Genomic DNA, 10,947 nt, shown 5'->3' with positions numbered 1-10,947 from the left:
AGAACAAAATTGCATTACAGTACCTCCACCCCATTACATGCATACTTTACACTGACAGTAACATAAAGTGAACACACAGCATGGCTCTGTAAAAAGTTGGCTGTAACGTTCATTTATAACGGTATTGTTTTATAACGGTATATAATAACGGTAGAAAACCAAAAACACCCTTTGTAATGGGAAGTTCCACATTTCCGCGAGGCCCTGAATGCAGCTGGAGCAGGTTCTAATGACGCGTTCATGTGGGTTGCTTTCACTTCCTCTAACAGAAATCTCCAGCGGGTTGTTTTTTATATCGGGTAAAAGTAACGTTTCCTAATGGCAACTTGTGTTTTTAAGTGAGTTGTTTACAACAGATTGGTGCGGACGCAACACGGTGGTCGGGTTTATTATGAGGCGTTATGTTTCGAGCGGAGCAACAAGCGCTCATTTCAGTGATTGTCTCTTGAGAGGAACGTGTTAGCAGTTGACAGTTGGTTTGGGGGGGAAAGGAGTGCCATTTAATGATAGTTACTAACTGGTTCTTCTTCACTGACACGGTAAGAATAAAGCAAAAAAGCTGATTCATTTGATATGTTAATAACATCGGACTGTCAATTATAACACAGTAGGCAACTTTTTTGGCATTCTGTTCGTGTACTTTTTTTTTCTCTCTCAAAAAATGATAGGACTTTTAATACTACTGCAGCAGTGTTTTATCATCTATTCCTGTATCAGATGTCATGTTCCTGTCTAATAGGGATTGTTATTGCGACATCTAAAAATAAAATCTGGTCAAAACACAATTTCAGGCATTATTATAAGGTGAGTCTAATTACTTCACCTGTAACTGTTTTTAATGATCATCGTGGCTGTTATTGAACTAATTTGATGCCTGAAATGGTGCTTACCTGTATTCCCACACAGGTGAGTGTTGTGCAGTAAACATGGGTCAGAGAGAAGAAGCCCAGGTGTCGTGCCTGAACATCCTCACCTACCACAGAGAGCTGCTGGTGTCCAGTTTGAGGAGTGTCCAGTGCGTCTTGGACAACCTGTTGGCCCGCGGCTTCGTCTGTGAAGAAGATGTTGAGATCGTACAGCGCTCCCTCACCAAGACAGATCAGGCAGGAAAACCGAAGACATCATCTTTATTCATATATATATAAACATATCTACCAAATAAAGTAGGTGACCAACATTCCTGTGATTGTTTTCTAGGTGCGCAGGATCTTGGAGCTGGTCCAATGCAAAGGGGAGGAGGCCTGTGAATACTTGATTTACATCATATATAAAGTATGTGATGCATACATAGACCTTCAGCCGTGGTTGAAAGAGATCAACTACAACCCGAGCAGCGATGTAACGGTGATGACGGTGGTCAACACAGATCCCAGTAAGTATGACAAACTCTAACGCTGTTGGACACCACCGAGATGTTTTCTATGCTTCGTGCATTGTGAGGCTGTTTGTGTCACTATGTCGTCAGATGTCTTAGATGTCAAGTACGAAACGTTAAGTCGGATTTACTTTCGCTCCGTTAGATCATTGTAAGATGTGCAACAAAGAACCTGTTCACAAATGAGGAACACATGGCTCAGTTTGTGGTTCTGCAGTAAATCCCATCATTTTCTAATCTTGAAAGTTAAATAGTTTTTGTGGTGGTGTTGTGTTATGTTGCATCACACAGATATGTCTTCCTCATTTAGATCAATGAGGGTAGAAATGTAAAAATACCCCATTGCAAGAATAAATCCTACATTAAAAACTAAAAGCAGAATAAATTAGTTCAAGAATTAAGATTAAAAACACCCATAATACAAAATATTGTGTTAAATGTTGGATTTTGATTGCTTTTATCTCTAACGACTATTTTCATTCTGAAATAGGTGTTGAAGCTAATTTGAATATCATAATGTTGTCGTGGCATCTATTTCATGAGTAACTAGTAACAACAGCTGTCAGATAAATGTGGTGGAGTCAACAATTACAATATCCCCTCTGCACAGTTAATGCACTTAGTTATTGCCGAGTCAATCCGTAACTTATTAAAGTTTAGGTTAATTATTTCCAGCTGTGAATAGCTCCTCTGATCACCTTGTGCATCGCTGTAAAATATACTCCAATCAGCAAGAATAAAAATAATATATACATATAAGGTAATAAATGCATAATAAAATGTAGGATTAGGTTTCAAACCTAACCTGCACGAGGTCTATGTTTAAGGTCACATTGGAAAGGAAGTGTCAAAATGTCATCAAATGACCACCGGACCTTTTTACACCACAACGAGCTTCATGACTGCATTCATTCTCTAAGTCAGCAGGTATCGTGAGAAGTTGAGGCATGAGATGAGCCGGGACACCTGCTTCATCATGTCATACGGCCAGCGAGAGGAGACCCGTCTGGAGGACCTCTACAATGATACCGTGATGGAGCTGTTGAACGACGCCAATGAAAGTCTGGGCTTCTTGGAGAGTCTGGACCAGCTCCTGGGAGATCACGCGGTCTTCAATCCCCAAGGTGAAACCATCTATGTGATGGGGGACGCCGGGGTGGGAAAATCCATCCTCCTGCAGAAGCTCCAGAACCTCTGGTCCAAGAAAGAGCTGCAGACGGACACCATCTTCTTCTTCAAGTTCAGCTGTCGGATGTTCAGCATCTTCAAGGAGACGGAACAGATCTCCCTCAGGGACCTTTTGTTCAAATACAACTGCTCCCCAGACCTCGATCCAGACGGCGAGGTGTACGATTACATCCTGCGCTTCCCCGAGAAGGTTTTATTCACATTCGATGGCTTCGATGAGATTCAGATGTATGACCTGATGAATCTTCCTGAAGTGGTGTCCCCAGAAGTCAAGGCGCATCCCCTCCAGCTGCTCATCAGCTTGCTCTGTGGGAAACTACTCGGGGGCTCCCAGAAGGTGCTGACGGCCCGGACCGGGACCGTGATCCAGAGCAAGGTGGTCAGAAAGAAGGTGGCCCTGAGGGGATTCTCCCCGGCTCATCTGAAGAGCTACATCGAGCTGCACTTTAAGGAGCGTGAGCACCGAGAGCTGGTGTCGGTTCAGCTGGATGCCAGCCCCCACCTCTGCGGCCTCTGCTCCACCCCGCTCTTCTGCTGGATCGTACTGAAGAGCTTCAGGCACCTGCACACCATGCACGACAGCTTTCATCTGCCTGACACCTGCGTCACGCTCACGGACATCTTCCTCCTGCTGTCTGAGGTGTTCCTCAGCCGCTCGGCCACATCTGCGCCATCCCTGCTGAAGAAAAGCGCTCGGTGCGTCTCGGAGACATTCAAAGCGGGGCTCAGGCCTCTCGGGGCATTCGCCAAACTGGCACTCCAGTGTATGGAGAGAGGAAGCTTCATCTGTGGCCAAGAGGAGATCACTGCCTGCGGCCTGACAGAGGAGGACATGACCCTGGGCTTTCTCAGACCCGTCAGTCGGTACGATGCCAGCGGAAGCAGCGCAACGTTTGAAGTCCTCCACGTCACCCTCCAGTCCTACCTGGCGGCGTTTGCTCTCGTGTTGGATGAGCAGGCCGCCGCCAGCTCCATCCTCAAGTTCTTCACGCAGTGCAGCAGGAAAAAAGAGCCATCCTGTCTGCCTTTCGACTCCTGTATCAGTGGCTCCTCAAAGTCCAGTGAAAAGTCCCCGATTGCAACAAATGAACACCTTCAGTTCACAAATCTGTTCCTGTGCGGACTGCTGTCCAAGGCTCACACCGGCCTGATGGAGCATCTCGTATCTCCTGTGCTGTTGAAGAAAAAGCGGGCCTTACTAAAATCCTACCTTTCCACTGGTGTAAAGTCCCACCTCCGTGGCTTACCTCACTACAAGAGTGAAGAGGGCCAGAAAGTTCATGTCTTGCCCAACTTCCTGTGGATGCTGAGGTGCGTCTTTGAGACAGGGAGCGAAGACATCGCTCAGATGACGGCGAAGGGCATCACAGCGGGCCTCATCAAGCTGGGTTACTGTAACATGTACTCGGGCGACTGCACCACGCTGAACTTTGTCCTGCAGCACCGTCAGAAGCTGCTGGGCCTCGACATGGACAACAACAACATCAGTGACTACGGGGTGAAGCAGCTGAAGCCCTCCTTTTGTAAGATGACAGTAGTGAGGTAAAAGAAAATGCAACTCCCTTGCTATTATAATGCATAACTCATGTAACCGAATACTAATCAAGGTGCTCGTCTTCAGATTGTCCGTCAATCACCTGTCCGACAGCAGCATAGAGGTTCTTGCGGAGGAGCTGTGTAAGCGCAAAATTGTGGAGATCTTGGGGTGAGTAAACATAGCAGTTATTCCGAGGTACATGTGTACCAGTGGTGGAAGAAGTTTTCACATATGAACTTGGTTCCATTAATATTACAATAAAGGGATCAGCGCAGTCTGGCGATCAGCGCACGCATATTTCCCCATCTACACTGTTGGTGGCGATAATGCACCATAACGTTGTTTCCCAGGAGTCGTTTTCCTGTCTTTGTATTGCTTTAAATATTCTCTAAACGATATTCACAGCATTAATATAGCAGCAAACAACAATTTGTCATGAAAAGTTAGTGGAGTAATGTCCACTTGAGCAGAGAATGAAGACACCATCCCTCTGTGTGTGTTGTTAGATCCACCGGCTAGCTCATGGCTGACGCCTAGAATAAAACAAGAATTCTGTAGTCTTTTTGAAAACTACATTTTGGTCCCATAAAGTATAATTATCCTTTGTTTTCTGAGAGTGAAACAGAATCTTGAACCTCAATTTGTGTGTTTGTCCTCAGGCTTTACAACAATCACATCACAGATGTCGGCGCCAAGCTAGTTGCTCGGATAATTGAGGAATGCCCAAAGCTGCGTGTTCTCAAGTATGTTTCTAATACAATAAATAATGAATAAAATCGAAGCATTGTAAGACTGACAATGACATTCCTTTGTCTGTAGGATCGGTAAAAACAAGATCACTGGTGTTGGTGGGAGGTATTTGGCCAGCGCCATTCAGAGGAGCACCTCTATATTTGATGTGGGGTAAGACTTCACCTCTTTGCTGGTTTAGATCACTTAATGCAGTGTTCATGCAAGCAGTGATATCAACTACAGAGGCTCCTAGAGAGGATTTGTATTGTTCCTTTGAAGCATGAATACATAATGAATGTTCTCTTGGGTGATAAGGTTTGCTGGTGTCAGATTTGCTTCTGGATGCAGCTCAGATGATTGTTTTGATGTTTTTACCTGCAGGATGTGGGGGAACAGCATAGGCGATGAGGGAGCAGAAGCATTTGCAGAAGCTTTGATGCACCACCCAAGACTTACCAACCTCAGGTGAGAAGGAAGCAACCTACCAAGACAATAAAAACCTATTGATCTATTGACCTCTGATTGTGTTTCTGTCTTCCAGTCTCTCAGCCAATGGCATCACTTCTAAAGGTGGGAAGTGCCTGGCAGAAGCGCTGAAAGAGAACAGCGTCCTCCGAATATTCTGGTAGGCGGGTGGCTCACTTTGACCTGAGTGATTTCCGACAGAACTACGCTGAGTAAAGACGTTCATGTTTGTGCTGTTGTAGGTTAGTGCAGAATGAGTTCACGGACGACGCAGCGCCGCACTTGGCTGAGTTGGTCCGAGCGGACACAGGATTGAGCCACCTCTGGTAAAGAAGTCACTCGTGCATGAATACCCCGGTCAGGCATTGATCAGCCATGAAGTCACCTGCTTTGTGTATTTGTCTGCAGGTTAATCAGCAACCAGTTCACTGTGGTCGGGATCAAACAGCTCGCTGAGGCCCTGGCTGACAACACAGCACTCAAAGAGATGTGGTGAGGATCAGGTTTTACAGTGACATTCTGGCATTTTCTTTTTCTCCAGTGGCCTTCTAATGCTGTGGACCAACTTTTCACAGAGTTGCTGTTTTGTAACCTTCCACCTGTCTTTCACAGGACTTTATCCATTTATCAAAATGAACAAAGACAGAAAACACTCACAATTAAAGTGAGACAACAACCATATGTGACAATTACTGGCTATTGCTGAATGCTTAAACTATAACAGAAGAGACATAATTTTTAAATGCCAATTTGCTAACATTAGCCACCATAAGCTATAGCAGAGTAAGTGAGGCTGAAGCTGAAAAACTGTGGTTTTCCTATTGCTTATGTTCAATTTTACATATGTAGGGGGAAGATTATGTTATTTCTTCTGACAAAAGTTATGTGGTCTAATCTTAATATTAAAGTGATGCATTGCTGTTTAAAGGCTACATGTAAAACATTTAAAGTCCCTGTGAAATTGCCTATTTATTGAATGCATAAAGGTCTGATTGCGTCTGATCATTTCCCTACAGCGTGAAAGGAAACCAACTCTCTGCAGAGGAAGAGAAACAGTTTGAAACAGAGAAAAGGCTGCGTTTCCACTGAGTGGCCCCTCCCGTCTGACGCCCGCTGATTCATGTCCACGTGGCAGAAAAGATGTTGCATAAAGTCAGACTATAATGGACTTTATAAGCATCACATCATTTAGTGTTGGTGAAACCACTTTTGCACTGAGGAATCTGTCGGTTTCATGTTGGAGATGTGTGAAACTGTGAAATTTTGACCAAATATGTGACAGTCGACGTGACTGTCCCAAAAAAAGGAAGTGGAAAAGAAAATAACGTCTTCCTTCTTCATGAACGTTTTTATAGACTTGTTAAGTGTTTGTTGTACAAGTGTAATTTATGATATTTATTATTTTACTGTAAAGTCAAGGAGCTGTTTTCCACACCACTGATGAAATGTGTTAACTTCAGAGAGTGAATAATGTTTACCATCCTAATGAGTAAATTTCAGTTGCATGACATCAGTGTATGAATTCCCCTGATGGACTTTTGACAGTGCTGGTGGTGAATAGCCTTTGGTGAGTTTAATAAACGAGACTTCTCTATTCTTTACTCAGCATTTAACTTGGAAAAGTGCAGTTCCCACAAAATGGAACACAGCCATTATTCATATTTATTCTGCTATATTTCAAAATGTGTGCTGTGGAAAAGACGCAAGTATTAATACAGGCCCAAATGCTCAAAAGAGCATCTCTTTTTTCAGACAGCCCCGAGAACTGTGACCATGTCTTTTTGATAATGGTGGTTGTAACAAAAAATATGATCTGTATACAGACAGCAACAATCGAACAATGTCTTACTATGACTTTTTTTGACATACTATATACTATTACTTTTTTTATTTATTCAACATGCTATACACGTTTTGTTTTTTTTACATACTATGACTTTTTTTTTTTTTTTAAATCAACATGCTATACTATGACTTTTTTCGACCTGTTTTACTTTGACTTTTTCAACTATACTGTGATATTTGCTACTACCTTTTTTGACATACTATACCATAACTATAACCCTTTTTCTGACATGCTATCTATTACTTGTAAATACTTTTTTCGACATGATTTACTATTACTTTTTTCAATATGCTTTAGGTCTACTATGATATTACTATTTTTTTTTTTTGTCTTTTTACGAAATGTTATACTGTGACTTTTTGTATTACTTTTTTTTTCAACATGCTTTACTATGATTTTTTTGTATTACTTTTTTTTTCAACATGCTTTACTATGATTTTTTTATTACTTTTTTTCAACATGCTATACTATGACTTTTTGTATTACTTTTCTTCAACATGCTATACTATGACTTTTTGTATTACTTTTCTTCAACATGCTTTACTATTTGACACATTGAAATTCTGACATTGATTTGAGCCCCACCGTCGTATGAGTTAGCCCCACCGTAGTTGAACCAGAAAAAATACTCTGGCGCCGCCACTGCCTTTGATACATGTCACATCCCCCTCTCTCTCCCATGTTTCCTCTCTATCCACCGCTAAATACAAAGGTGTCTATGCAAGAAAATAATCTTTAAAAAAAAAAGCCTTGATCATATTGTTAAAAAAAGGTCATGCTATAGCATGTCGAAAATTCACGAAAAAGTCAGTCAGAATATATTCATAAAACAATATTTAAAATTGTTAAAGAGTCATAAAAATCGCTCATATCGCTTGATTCACCAAGTCTCAGTGTAGTGAGTCCAAAACAGCCATAAAAAGCCATGATCAATTTTTTCAGGAAAAAAAAGTCATATTATAGCATGTCGAAAAAAAAAGTGAAAAATCGACAAAATTCATAAAATGTTGTAAAAATGATGTAAAAGTCCTAACATATGCTTCTATATCGTGTGTCAATCAAAATCTGAGTGTAGTGAGTGCAAAATAGTTATAAAAAGGCTTAGTCATATCATCCCCCCCCCCCAAAAAAGTCATACTATAGCACGTCGAAAATTCACGAAAAAGTCAGTCAGGATATATTCATAAAAAAATTGTTAAAATTGTTAAAAAGGCATAAAAATCGCTCATCTCGCTTGACGCGCCTAGTCTCAGTGTAGTGAGTCCAAAACAGCCATAAAAAGCCATGGTCAACTTTTTCAGGGAAAAAAAAGGGAAAAATCGACAAAATTCATAAAATGTTGTAAAAATGATGTAAAAGTCCTAACATATGCTTCTATATCGCGTGTCAATCAAAATCTGAGTGTAGTGAGTCCAAAACAGTCATAAAAAGGCTTATTCATGGCAGGCAGGTGGTTGAGTGGTTAGAGTGCATGCCATTTACCCATGTCTGCATATATGCAGCAGCCTCAGGTTCGAATCCCGGCTGGAGATCCTTTGATACATGTCACATCCCCCTCTCTCTCCCATGTGAAAAGTGCGGAGTTCAACAGCACCACCACGTCACGTCGTAACGGCATTCAGGTAGCTGCGATGACAACTGTCACTGATCTGGGTTCATTAACAGACTGTACTGTCCGTACGTCAACGTCACTCATGTGAGCCCGCTTTTAGTGTATGCTCGACACAGAGACAGCAGGCTACTAGTTTGTAAGCTACCTGGCTCTAGCAGTTCGCGTTAGCGGCTTATAGTCACTCACGTTAAGTTAACGTTAGTAAGCTGGTCAAAATTGATCATGGATACATTTGTTTTTAAACGTCGTCGGACGGAACAGATGGCGGTGGCGGGCGTGTTGGATAAAACTACGGACGCACCGTTGACACCTGCAGGGGAAGATGACCACTCGGGTCCCGGCTGTTAACGTAACTATTCACGTTTCGCTGTCTCTGTCTCTCTCTCTCTCACTGTGTGCGTGATTATAGCTGCGGGAGGGTGTTGTCAGCGCCGCCGCCAGGATTCAATTTCAATGTACGCACAGAAACGGCAAATACAACAACAAATGGAAAAATACTTTTTTAAGACAAAATCTAATGTTTTCAGTATCAGTTAAATCAGTAGTGTATATCATGGTGGTAGGCCCCGGTGCAAATAGTTTTTTGTGCCCTCCATCCCCGACCTAAACACAAGCGCACGCTTGTGAGCACTCCACGCACGCACACACACGCTTGGACACGCACAGTACGGTATGATAACTCTGCCGGCCCGGGGAGAGAGACATGCATCGGCTCGGCCTACAGTGCTCAGCAGCAGAGAGGTGACGAGACTAGAGCCGAGCTGTATTGTGTAGTGGAGAGGGGCCAACACACGCTATGCGTAATTGCGCACACACGCGCGATCGTCCTCTCAAATGCGGCTGCATCCGGCCCGGTTCAGCAGCATCAAAAAAAAATTTCCACCTTCAAAAAAAGTCCTCCCAGTGCGTACTGGATTCCGGCTGGCAGCGCCACTGGGTGTTGTTATATATTCACATTGAAATTCTGACATTGATTTGAGCCCCACCGTCGTATGAGTTAGCCCCACCGTAGTTGAACCAGAAAAAATACTCTGGCGCCGCCACTGGACAGGCGCCAGCCGTGGCGGTGGCCGGTGACGACCCGCGGCGTGGCGGTGGCCGGGGACGACCAGGGACGACTGGCAACGTGGCGGTGGCCGGGGACGACCCACCCCGTGGCGGTGGCCAGGCCAGGCCAGGCGGTCCGACACGTCAGGCGGTCGTAGCACTAACCGAGTTACGTGCCATGCGAGGGCCCATTATCACTGCTCGCAGTTTTCATTTTTATTACTTTTTTTCAACATGCTATACTATGACTTTTTGTATTATTTTTTCTCAACATGCTTTACTATGATTTTTTTATTACTTTTTTTCAACATGCTATACTATGACTTTTTGTATTATTTTTTTCCAACATGCTATACTAGACTGTTTTTATTACTTTTTTCGACCTGCTCAACATGCTATATTATGAATGCTATTTTGGAAGGTCAAAAAAAAAATGAAAAAAATAATCATAATACATGTTGGAGAAAAATTATTAAAATTTGAATATAACATGTAAAACAAAATTCACAGTATAGAACATTGAAAACAGTAATTAAAGAATTCATTGTATAGCATGCCCGAAAAAGTCAGAATAAAGCATTTTGAAAAACTTTTTAAAAAAGTAAAAGTAAAGCATATCTAAAAAATAATTTAAAAGTCATAAAATAGTAATTAAAAAAGTCATTATAGCATGTTGAAAAAAATTCATAACATGGAAAAATTCATAGTAAAAGCATGTTGAAAAAAGTCATACTATAGCACGTCACCGTAACCTCAAAATAACCTGGGAATATTAAACTCTCTCTCTTCACACTAATTACACTCAGTATATTGAAAAAAATACTAAGCCACATAAGATAATGAACATCCAGTAATGTAATGTTTATTTATAAACAATGTCAATGTCTCAGATGTTCTCAATAACTTTAGACAGTTTCAACCCAGTGTTTACAATGAAAAGTCTCATTATTTTGAAGACAAAATTACTTTGGGTCAGCTTGACGCCCACCAGAAAAGTGTTACTGCAGATGATTAATCGAGGAGGGTGAGAAAGACTACATAGGATAAAATCTGATGACATGACCTGTCATTTGCACAAAGAGCAATATACTTTGAATCTAGAAATGACGTGGTGTCCTGACATTGTTTCCTTCTTCTAAACAAAA

The 10,947-nt window shown here is 42.1% G+C and overlaps 1 protein-coding gene across 4 annotated transcripts; it reads left to right on the top strand.

Moving 5' to 3' along the window:
• The first annotated feature begins 272 nt into the window (after nucleotides 1-272).
• Nucleotides 273-6,898, top strand: nod1 (nucleotide-binding oligomerization domain containing 1). Of its 4 annotated transcripts, XM_084027503.1 has the most exons (13): nucleotides 320-338; nucleotides 453-539; nucleotides 907-1,103; nucleotides 1,198-1,372; nucleotides 2,296-4,105; nucleotides 4,185-4,268; nucleotides 4,760-4,843; nucleotides 4,920-5,003; nucleotides 5,214-5,297; nucleotides 5,374-5,457; nucleotides 5,540-5,623; nucleotides 5,706-5,789; nucleotides 6,314-6,463. In XM_084027503.1, exons 3-13 carry the CDS (start codon nucleotides 927-929, stop codon nucleotides 6,384-6,386), a joined length of 2,823 nt encoding a protein of 940 aa, XP_083883629.1. In that variant the 5' UTR covers nucleotides 320-338; nucleotides 453-539; nucleotides 907-926; the 3' UTR covers nucleotides 6,387-6,463. The 4 variants fall into 4 exon arrangements, with proteins under 4 accessions (XP_083883628.1, XP_083883630.1, XP_083883629.1 ...); XM_084027502.1 differs by having other exon boundaries at nucleotides 273-539; XM_084027504.1 differs by lacking the exon at nucleotides 453-539 and having other exon boundaries at nucleotides 317-338.
• Nucleotides 6,899-10,947: the final 4,049 nt, after the last annotated feature.

This window comes from Eutrigla gurnardus, assembly GCF_963514095.1.
Source record: "Eutrigla gurnardus genome assembly, chromosome: 14".
NCBI lineage: Eukaryota > Metazoa > Chordata > Actinopteri > Perciformes > Triglidae > Eutrigla > Eutrigla gurnardus.
This window is presented reverse-complemented; position numbering and strand designations above follow the sequence as displayed.